General features: G+C 41.0%; 2 protein-coding genes across 2 annotated transcripts in view; both read left to right on the forward strand.

Moving 5' to 3' along the window:
* LOC120545508 (beta-amyrin 28-monooxygenase-like) overlaps window positions 1-932 on the forward strand; it is a 120,033-nt gene extending 119,101 nt beyond the window's left edge. Inside the window, exon 11 of the mRNA XM_039779896.1 lies at window positions 636-932. Within this exon, the coding sequence (XP_039635830.1) occupies window positions 636-671 (36 nt within the window). The 3' untranslated portion in view covers window positions 672-932. The remainder of the gene's footprint in view (window positions 1-635) is intronic.
* On the forward strand, window positions 755-10,554 carry dusp4 (dual specificity phosphatase 4). The gene is given in 5 exon segments (XM_039779903.1): window positions 755-1,366; window positions 2,801-2,928; window positions 4,800-5,019; window positions 7,690-7,925; window positions 7,927-10,554. Coding segments are annotated over 5 exon segments (1,110 nt in total). The 5' UTR covers window positions 755-996; the 3' UTR covers window positions 8,083-10,554.
* The last annotated feature ends 829 nt before the right edge of the window (window positions 10,555-11,383 follow it).

The following is an 11,383-nucleotide window of genomic DNA, read 5'->3' on the forward strand; positions in this document are numbered from 1 at the left end:
TCTAGCGTATTTACATTTCTCAGCACATTATACCAAAACCAGACATTAGCAATAAAATCAAATACAGTTTACACTCAATACAATTTTTATTTCAATGCTATTTCAGGGGACTTGTATTTCACAAGTCCACATTTATTTAATTCAGGGTTTTTTTATTTCATAAGTCCACATTTATTTAATTCAGGGGTCTTTTATTTCATAAGTCCACATTTATTTAATTCAGGGGTCTTTTATTCCATAATGCCACAACTATTTATTTCAGGGAACTGGTTTTATGAGTTTATTTTACTGGATATGGTGGACAGTTTAATGAGATCAGTGAGCCTGATCGTGTGGCTTTAAACAAATCAAAACAAACAAAAACGATAAAATAGGCTAAGAGGCTCCACATAGCCTAGCTGCAGAGTTGTGTTTTAATTCTTAGTGATATCAGTAGGCTAGCCCATGTACAAGTAGGCCTTCGTTTTTTTTTTCTTCCTTTAACTTCTTTATTTCATCATAACAAACTATCATCCAAATGTGGTCATGAGCTGGTAAAGGCATGGCGAGTACCAAACTCCACTGTATTATCTCCTTCCCCATCGCCTCTCGTTTCATTGATGTCTGTCTTTTTTTTTTTTATGAATGAACGGCAGAGGAGGAAAGGGGACGGGAAACTGGACGCTTTGTGATTGGCTGCTATTGGTTGACGTCACTTCCGCCGTGACGCGATGCGCCCATTCACAAAAAAAGGAAAAAAAAGAGAAACAATCCTGAGGAGGAACAACATTCGGAGAGGGAGAGAGAGAGAGAAAGGAGAAAGAGGTGAACGGAATGAGTGTGAAGAGTAGTGCGGTTACAATGCGGGGATAGAAGAGAAGAGAAGCGCAAAGTATCCGAAGTTTGCAGGGCGGTGTTGGGCACAGCGAGAGAGACAGACAGACAGACAGACAGACAGACAGACAGACAGGAGATAACCGACAGTGAAGCCTACACACAGCTCTGAGACGACGTGCGATGGAGGACCTGGGAGAGATGGACTGCCCGGTGGTAAAGCGGTTCTTAAAGGACGACAACGCCAAGTGCCTGCTGCTGGACTGCCGCTCCTTCCTCGCCTTCAACGCGGGGCACATCCGCGGTGCCGTCAACGCCCGCTGCTACACGATCGTCCGCCGCAGGGCCAAGGGCACCGTGCTCAGCCTGGACCAGATACTGGCCGGGGACGAGGAGGTCCGTAGCCGCCTCCGCTCCGGGATGTACTCCGCCGTGGTGCTGTACGACGAGAGAACGCCGGACTCGGAGACGGTGAAGGAGGACAGCACGCTGACTGTAGTGCTCAACGCCGTATGCAGTTACTCCTCTGGCACACAAATATACCTGCTCAAAGGTAAATGTGCTACATTATAACACTCAGTTGTATGGGGTCAGCTGCAGCATGTAACGTTCAGTATGATTAAAAATAGACCAGCAGTACCAGTAGCCTCAAAACGGCCAATGGAAGCATTTAATTCAATGTAACCGATGAGTGGTGGTTATTCTGTGATTCAACCTTACTACAGGGTGGTAAAAAGGTACACAAATTATTATAATAAGTTTTATTAATGATAACACAAAAAATTATTTTTTTTTAATTCAGCCTCATTTATTAGTCACAATAAGGGTGTTTTCATCTCTAATATCCAAATACAAGTTACACTTCGTCTTGAATAAGTCTTTTGTATTAGTAAAAAAAAAAGATGTACCCTACAAAAACAATAATGATGAAGTGCATTATAATGTTTTTTATTTTTTATTTTAATGAGGCTTTAAATGGGACAGTCACAACTAATAATAGCTTCAAATTTCATTAATAGCCTAATTTCAATAGATATACCACCAGCCTATATGGGGCATTTCTAATAAAAAAATGTCAACCAATATAATCAATATTATTTTATTACAGCCACAAATATACTGAATGTTGTAGCTGCTCAATACGCTACAAACCGGAGATTGAAATATCTTCCTATCGTGCACTATTTCTGTGCACTGGTGTCATTTTTTTACATTACGCACACTCACTCAGTCACTCACAGCTGCACACATTCACTCACAGACCAATGGTTGTGAGCTGAGTGAATGAGGTAATGCTGGTGCGCAGAAGCCTCAAACCGGAGGGACTTGCACATCATCCTTTCAGAAACCGTCTTCTTCGGGTAGATCAATGATGGGAAGCTGTAAAACCTAAAATCAATCTTGATTTATTTCACCAGACTATATTTAGATTGCAGGGAATTTGAAAAGGCAAAGCTGCTGCAAGCTGTGGCGCATTCTTTTTGTGTGTGCATCATGGCGAAGACGCCTTGAAGCACAGGAGTGTATGTGTGTAGCTTATAAAGATGACATTTCTCGGTTAGTCTGATGTGATCCTTGAGGTGCAGGGAGCAGCGGTCAGAACTGCAGATGTATAATTTAAAAAATAATAATAAGCAAAGGGAAGATGAAATTGTTTTCAAATCCACATAGTAGACACAGGACAGGTCAGGGGTCGGTTAAATTGTCTTAATGTCAGGCTCACTGAATGCAGAGGTGTAAATCCTGGTGTGGGTTGCCATGCTTATATGTCCTGATGTATACTGCTTCCGTAGTCTTTTATGCATATAACCACCACCCCCACACACACACACACACACACACAAAACCCTATTTCTGTAATGTTCCTGGAGGATCCTAAAGTGTGTCTGCCCCAGTAGTGATTGAATCTGTCATGTTTTACTATAATATTGTTTCTATTGTGATATTTTAAGATGCATCGTATTTGATCATGATGTCTCTTTTCTAGGTGGATACGACAGGTTTTTCTCAGAATACCCAGAGTTTTGTATAAAAACCAAATCCATACCGACTCTCACTAGCCAGTCCAGCATTGACTCTGCCTGCTCGTCTTGTGGGACGCCGCACCACGAACAGGTAAAACGCCACAGGATGCAGACAAACCCCGACTCGCCCCTTCTCAGCCTGAAAAGAACACTTTAAATGACATATAGTTAACATTTACCAGTGTCAACCTGCTGTCGAGTGTGTTCAGCCAGTTAAGGTTGCAACTAATGATTGCATTCTTAAATGTGAAAAATAATCACAAATGTCACACAAAAGCACAAGTAATTGGAATTTGTCAACGCCACGTCAGTCAAATAAGTGTTTCAACTGCAGTTTTACACACACACACACGCACACACATACACACACCGAGAGCTGCCATCTGGACACAGGAGCTACACTGGAAGCTATTTGCTTTGTAACATTACTGTTACTTCCCCACGTTTATTCAACCCCATTTCCTTACCCAGTCTGGGTATTAAAAGCAGGGAAAGTATAGTTACAAACTTGTTTGTTCAGTCTAACGGCCATGCAAGAAAAAGCTATGTCAACTGCCAGGAACATTACCTGGAAATCCACTTTTTGTCTGAATGAGTTATTTGTCTAATGATAGGCTACGCTAGAGGTCATAGTTCACTATTGATTCCCCTCTGCGTCACTTCCTGTGACCCGGGTGGTCTTGTTTTGTTGGTCAGTGATCATTCACAGTCACATGTGGTTTTGGGTTTAATTCCACTGGAACGCATGAGGAGAGAGACGCAGACAATCCAGCCTCTGTGCGTTCTCTAAGAAAAATGCTTCATAGTCTCGGCCACGCTATCAAGTGTTTTTTTTTTTTCTTCTTTTTTTTCAAGGAATACTGTAGCTTCCTGTTGAGTATCTCACTTGCTAATTTTCCTCTCAGCCTCCACTCACTCCCCCCTCACATTACATCTCTTAGCAGTATCGATCATTTCCTGCATCAGTACCGAGGTCGTCAGCGGCAGTGACATAAACAGACCGAGCCCTCATCAATAAGTCTCACTACCGGTATAGAGCGCCAGCTGGCTGACCCCTCAGATCCAATGAAAGTGAAAACAACACTTCTACTCTTACGCTGGAATATGCATTCAAATATGTTTTGAAATACACAATTAGATTGGTACATGTAAAAATCAGGATACATTTCTTTTTTTATGTACAGTAACTAAAATATTACTTAATGTCGGCCTATAGGCATTTTTATGTTATAGCCAACAAATACTATTTTCAAAAACCAGAAAGGACATACGCGTATTCACATTTTTATGTTTTTATATTTCCTTTTTCAAACCTTCACATCTTTGCTATGTTATAAATGGCATTAAGTAGATCTGATTTTCTGAGGAAATGTTGCTGTGGAGCATAGTTTTCTCAGAATAACTAGTACAAGGTGTCCTTATCGAAGCATGAGAGAATGGTGAATGTAAATCCTCAACATAGATCTGTTGTACAAAAACACGCTTGCAGTACATTTCCACTGAATCGTATGGCTGAAGCATGTAAACATTAGTCAGTTCATCAGACCCTCAGGTATTTCCTCCGTTTATCAATACAGGGAAATTACTCTTAACAAGCTCCAGAGCCCATATCAAATGACCCTGCATTAATCACACAGATAATAAGCTACCCCTGTACGATGAAAGGCGTGGCTAATGTGATTAGCAAAACATTTAAGTGTGGTCACACATACTGAAGTCATCTGCCATCTGGCCTCTGTTGCACACTGAGACAGTGAATTCTTTGTCTTATCCTATAAGCTGTTTCTCCGTTTAAGTAACTTCTGTCCAACATGGCTCTCCAGGTTAGGTCAGAAGACGTTTCTTCACGTAATGACTGAATTATGAACAAACTGCCTCAGAACAGAAAATCTGTCTCTTTACTGCTGATTTCTAATGAAATAAAAATATTAATCATCATCCTTCCATCTGTCTTTCGTCCAGGGCGGCCCAGTTGAGATCCTGCCGTTCCTCTACCTTGGCAGCGCCCTCCACGCCTCAAAGAAAGAGGTTTTGGACGGCATAGGGATCTCCGCCTTGCTGAACGTGTCTGCCGACTGTCCCAACCACTTCGAGGGGGCGTACCAATACAAATGTATACCTGTGGAGGACAACCATAAAGAAGACATCAGCAGCTGGTTCCTGGAGGCTATTGAATTCATAGGTCAGTGTGCGTGTGCGTGTGTGTGTGTGTGAGAGATCTTAGCAGAACAAATGCATTCCCATGGTGGGAAACCACAACTGTAATGAGCTTCCTTCAGGCATGGTTTGTGCTTTATGTGGTTCGTTTTTAGGTTATTAAAACAGTAGTTACGTTTGTTTGTCTAGTATGTCTGCTAAAACACATCAAAGACACTTTTTTATTATTCATTACAAGACATACCGGTATGTAGGGTTGCAATTAATTTAGGATCATTTTCATTATCGAATAAGATAATTTCACGATTAATTTGTCTATAAAACAGCAGAAAAATCACAGTTTCCCAGAGCAGAAGGTAATAATATCACATGTCTTGTTTTGTCCAACCAACAGTCTAAAAGCCACATTTATTCAATTTAGTATAATGGAAGACAAGGAAAAGCAGCAAATTCTAACATCCGAAAAGCTAAAATCATCATATATTTCACATTCTTGCTTGAAAATTGACTGAAAGATTAATTGATTATCAAAAGAGATACATTTTCTTTCAAATGACTAATCATTGCAGGTCTAGATATATATTTTCTCTGACTAAATTAAATCTAATATCTTTGTTCTGTGTGCTAAGTTCTCAGTGCTGGGATATTTCTTTCCTTGCATTTTCCCGAGAGTCTGAGAATTTTCCCCCAGAAGAGCTTTCAGAGATAAGAGATGTACCGGACACACTGTGCATATAGAGCAGGCACATGACAACAAATCAGACATTTATTCACTGGGATCTGTCGAAACGGATTATTTCCAAGTAGCCCTTTATCACTCACTTTTCTGCAGATTTAAGAGAGGCAGAAAAAGAAAGAAAATACCCACCCAAATCTAATCCGATTAATCTATTGCAGAACAAAGCGATGTAATACAATCAAGGAAAAGACAGAGGAAAGCATTTGGAATGAGAACATTTTCCAATCAAGCGTTTCTCTGGAGCACAATTTCTCATTTGTGTTTGTGTGTGTAATATAGGAAAGCGTGTGATTTGCTTTTGCTTTGCATATCCATGCTGTACGTCCTGATTTCCGTGCTGCGAGTGTATGTGTGTGTGTGTGTGTGTGTGTGTGTGTAGGTGCTGGTATGCGTCATGGTTAGCTGCTGTGGGACCAGAGTCTGACTCATCCACTGTTACCGAGTGAACAGACGCTGTGGTGGAGTTAACTGAAATCTGTTTGTGTGTGGAAGATAGCAAAAAGTTAGACTGAAAAACAGAGGCAATGGTGGAAGATAGGATTAAATTAATCGACATGCAAAAACAATTTCAAAAAGTCCCTCCATTATCCTCTTTATATTCTGTGCTTCTAATTTCCTGCAGGCCGCACACATGCTTCATAACGTGACTGTGTAACTAATCATTGAAACTGATGGCTGTTGGGGAAATTGAGTTACTGTAAACGCTCTAATCAATCTATTACTTAAATCTGGTTATTCAAAGTAATAGCATGCGTCTAAAGATACCAAAAGAGGCAGAGACCTAAATAGGACAGGGGAGGAAGTGTGAAAGAGGCTGATGACTCAAAAATGTTGCACTTGCGTGTTTCAGTTAAATGTGATTTGCTGCTTTTCTCACTTTGAGGTTAGTTTGGCTGCACAGAGAGAGGAAGGCATGAAAACAGCTTGAGGCAAAGCTGTACATCTGTTAAGCTTAAAATACTCTGTGGCTGTGAGAAAAAGAAATTGCATTCCGGGTGACAGTTTGTGTGTTAAGGTTCATGGTGTCCACACAGAATGATGATGTAAAACCGTAAAAATTCTTTTCTTTCTTTATCTGTTCAGAGATCACAAACTGTTTTCTCAAAAATTTAAAGAAAAAGCTAAACATGATGTTCAGCCCAGAATTAATTTAGTTTTTTTTTGCAAGCACGAGGAACTGCTGGAAATTAGCCATCAACTTCTCCTTTGCATTTAAAGTGAACTGAGAATTTTACATTTTGAGGTGTGTCAGTGCTATACAGCAAATTCGGTGCCACCAGGTTTAAATGGGGCCTTTTTCAAATGAACTGCTACAAACCTGCTTGGAGATGAAATAAAATGGAAAACATTGTCATTGTTCATGATGGAAATTGAGCTTGCAGCAAACCACCATGAAAAACACCTCCATAGCAACAAACAAACAACAAGTCTTAAGAGTCTCCAGCCATGCTAGCGGGAATGCAAGGCTAGCCTTGGGCACAGCAGTGATTTGAGCAAGTCAACATGCTAACATACACTGACAACATGCTGATGTTTATGCTGTACACCCTCGTAGTTTAGCGTGTTAACACTTGCTAACCACCACCAGGTACAGCTGAGGCTGATGGGTATGTCATTTGTTTCGCAGGCCTTTTTGTCATAAACAAAAGTATTAGACAAATGAAAGATTTGACCTGAAGATGACTGTTAGAGGATAAGTCATTACCACACATCATTAGGGTACATTATCTGGAAACCATGAATGACTGAATGTACAATGAGTGAAAACTTTGACCTGCTAGAGGAAATAATTAGGGGCATCCTCTGGTGAGCATGAATATCTGTACCAAATCCATAACAATCTATCCAATAGTGATATTTCAGTCTGGAGATGTTTTTGTAGTAGCCAATAAAAACTAAATAGTGTTTATTATTTATGGAAACCTCTAACCTCTGACCCCCCCCCCCTCTCCTCAGATTCAGTACGGGACTCCAGTGGGCGAGTGCTGGTCCACTGTAAAGCAGGCATCTCTCGCTCCGCCACCATCTGCCTGGCCTACCTGATGAAGAGGAAGCGAGTGCGTCTGGACGAAGCCTTCGAGTTTGTTCGCCGGCGACGCAGCATCATCTCCCCCAATTTCAGCTTCATGGGCCAGCTGCTGCAGTTCGAGTCGCAGCTCCTCGCCACCTCGTGGGCCGCCGAAGCGGCCTCCACAGCAAGCCCGCTGCTCGGGCCCAAGTCCTCCGCGACGACCGCCGCGTCGACGGACGGCCACGGCCGCCTCTCCGTTCATTTTCAACTTCCCGGTTTCTGTGGTGAACCCCGCCTACCTGCACCACAGCCCGCTCTCGGCCTCCCCCGGCTGCTGATGGATCGCCAAAACACAGCCTTGCCCAAGGTTACCAACTCAGAAAAAAGACTGGGCTGCCATTGGCTGGAAGAGCTGTCGGCGGCAGTATGTACACATGCTTCCAGGGCGGGGAGGTGAGAAGCGTCACGGTGCCTGATTCAAAACTCATAGACTGAGGAAAAAAAAAAAAAGCCAACGCTCCTTCCATTTTTTTAACAAGAGATTTTTTTTCAGACTGACCAAAAATGAACTGGCTTTCAAAACTTGTTTCAGTTTGAAGTTCGGATGGAGTGTTGGACTGACGTCTTCTGAAGATAAACCGTCCATACGTACGTCCATACTTGAGACAACAACAACAACAACAGGCACAAGGGCACACTGACACACAAACATTGGCACAGAGAGGCATTAGCAGCAGCAAACTCTCTCTCTCTGCCTCATTCACACACACACACACATACACATTCATGACTACCAACTGAATAAGCTCAGTATGAAGTCAGGGTCTGTTGCTATGGAGACAACAGGTCTTTAGGACAGGAGATGGACACAGGAAGGAAGGAGGAATTTTAAGCACCCGCTCTTTCCCCTTTTGGGTGTCCCTCCTGTTGCCAGACAAAAGAGACGGATGGAAAAAAGAGGGGAGGAGACGGTGATAGAAAGCAGGAGCCTCTTCCGTGACAGGTGCTCTGACCGGAGCTTCCTGTCTTTCATACGTCCTCTTCCTCTCTGTGTCCCCCACACCTTCCTCTCCTCTCATCTCCTTTTCATCCTTTTATATTCCTCCTCCTCCTCTTCCTCCTCTCATCTCTGCCTCTCATCTTCATCCCGTCCACCCCCTCTCCTCTGCTCCTTATCTCCTCACTGAACAGGCTAAATGAATAAGAATAAGATGCCAAATAAAGGCCAGGCCCCTTTAAAAAGTGGACTGGGAAACCCCACTGCAGGCCCCTAATACACACTGTAGGAAACCCATTCTGCTACATCAGAAAAAACGTTTTGGACGAAAGGGCTGCAAGAAAAAAAAACTGTCAGAGAATGATGTCGCCACAACATTTTTTTTTTTTTCTTAAATGTCGAGCATAACTTTTCTTTTAGATCAGAGGGCAAGATTTGGAGCCCAGTGGCTCTGGAACACAACCACTTAGAGTACCATTCTAATGGTTGTGTATGTTTTAACCCATTATAAATAATTGTATTCTTTACTGTTAGCCATTTTCCAAAACATGCCAACCTTTTTTTAAGGCATCTGTTTCAGTTCTTTTCTGCAAGTTTAATTTAATAGCAAATTAACTAAAAACATTGGCTCCAATAGAAGGCTTTGGAAAATCGTATTTTTTGTAGTTAATGGGTTAAAATGTGCATCACCACCTTCAAGATTTTTGTGCCTTGTTTATAAAGGTATCCCGTGGATTTAAGCATGCTTCTAGAAAGCCTATTGCTGAATGTTAATCCCAGCATTTCACCAGTACAGACTCTTATTCCACAAGCTTCTCTCTCCATTTCTCACACAGATGGACACAACAAATAACACAAAAATATACATATAAAGCAGTGTGTGTGAACGGATTTCCCAAGCTAAAAGACAATCTACCTAAAACATAAAAAGTAAATTTATGAGAATTAGGCAAAAATTGCATTTTTGTAAAGTGTGCTTGAAAACCTTAAAATGAGCAAATGTGAGATAAATAAGAAAACGATTACTTATTGATTTCACTTTTTAAATCCATACTGAAAAAAATGACTGATGGAGGTAAAAGAGAAGATAGCTTTGGGCTTTGAGATCATAATTCAATAACAGGAAGTTGTCCTTTTATAATTCCGTTGATTCTCTGTTTTTAAAGGTTGTCCACAGCAATACTGTACTTACAATCCACTCAAGGACAATAACAATAGCAGTGACTATCTAGGGCTTCGCACCCAAACATCATGTCAAATTTTCATAATGTCACAATTTTGAGACAGTGTTTGTATTGCTTCTGCTTTTGACCAGGCTAAACTTTACACTCTGGGCTAGACATCCAAAGGCACAAAGTCCAACCATGGTTGCTTCTATACCCGGGTCCTGATGTACGCACAACACACACACACACACACACACACACACACACACACACACACACACACACACACACACACACACACACACACAGGGTTTCAAAGAAAACAAACCTTTTTTTATGTTTTTTAAGATTGTCGCAACCTATCTCTGTAGCACTTTGAAGTGATGCAATACTGTATTTATAATTTATGATTGATTTGCACATCATGGTGATGGTGGACTGACTAGACTGCATAAAGACATTTTGTCCATGTAGAGAGAGACAGAAAGAGAAAAGAGAGCCAATTGGTGGAAAACGCAATACTTTGTACTTGTAGTTATTGTCTGTCTGTCTGTCAGTCTGACCTGTCTGCCTCTCGTGTTAGTTCATCTGTCTAGACCATAGAAATAAAATGGTCTATACTGTCTCTCTGTCTGGTCAATGCTGTTTACCCATCATGACAATATCAATCCTCCATTTGGACATTTATATATATATATATAAAAAAAAAAAAAACTTGCCCTCAATTTTATTGTGAAATTAATAATCTGTACATGTATTTATTACTGAAGATCCACTGTTGAATAAATAATGTTCTTAATTATTTGGTTGTATGTGCTTTCTTTGTATGATGGTGTGAAACTGAGTGTATATATACACACAGTTCGATAAAAGTCATGCAATTTATATTTATTTAGTTATCTTTATTTTTTTATTTGTCATGTAATTTGAGACGGTGCATAATATATTTATGTTAAAACCTACATTTGTGGTAATGTAGGAATTAAATGAATACACAAGAAGTACAGTTAGTAGATGATGCGGGTTTAGTGACGGTTGCGTGTCCCTGCTTTAATTGATATGAAACACTCAAATTGGCAGCATGTGTATTTTTTTTGTCATTTATAATACCAGGAACCTCTGTGTGGTATTTCTTCACAGATAAAGGAATATTAGCCTGGAGCGCCACCCAGTGGTGAGAACATTGAATTATCCTCATCATTTTTCACATGAGCATAGCAATAGGTAAGGGTGTAATTCCCAGTTATTACAATTGCAAAGATTCCTAATACTTATTGGGTGGTCCAAGGGTGTTGCAATGCGTGACAACATGTGGAACCAAAACGAGACGAGCCAGAACTCAGTTACTATCCAAATACCTATCATTGTCACGGCACACTACCTCCCTATGGACCTTTTTCACAGCAGACATGTTGACTTGTCATAGTAGGAAAATCACAGCTGAAATTGATAACCTTAACGATGGCTCAATTCCAT

The sequence above is a fragment of the Perca fluviatilis genome, chromosome 17 (genome assembly GCF_010015445.1).
Source record: "Perca fluviatilis chromosome 17, GENO_Pfluv_1.0, whole genome shotgun sequence".
NCBI lineage: Eukaryota > Metazoa > Chordata > Actinopteri > Perciformes > Percidae > Perca > Perca fluviatilis.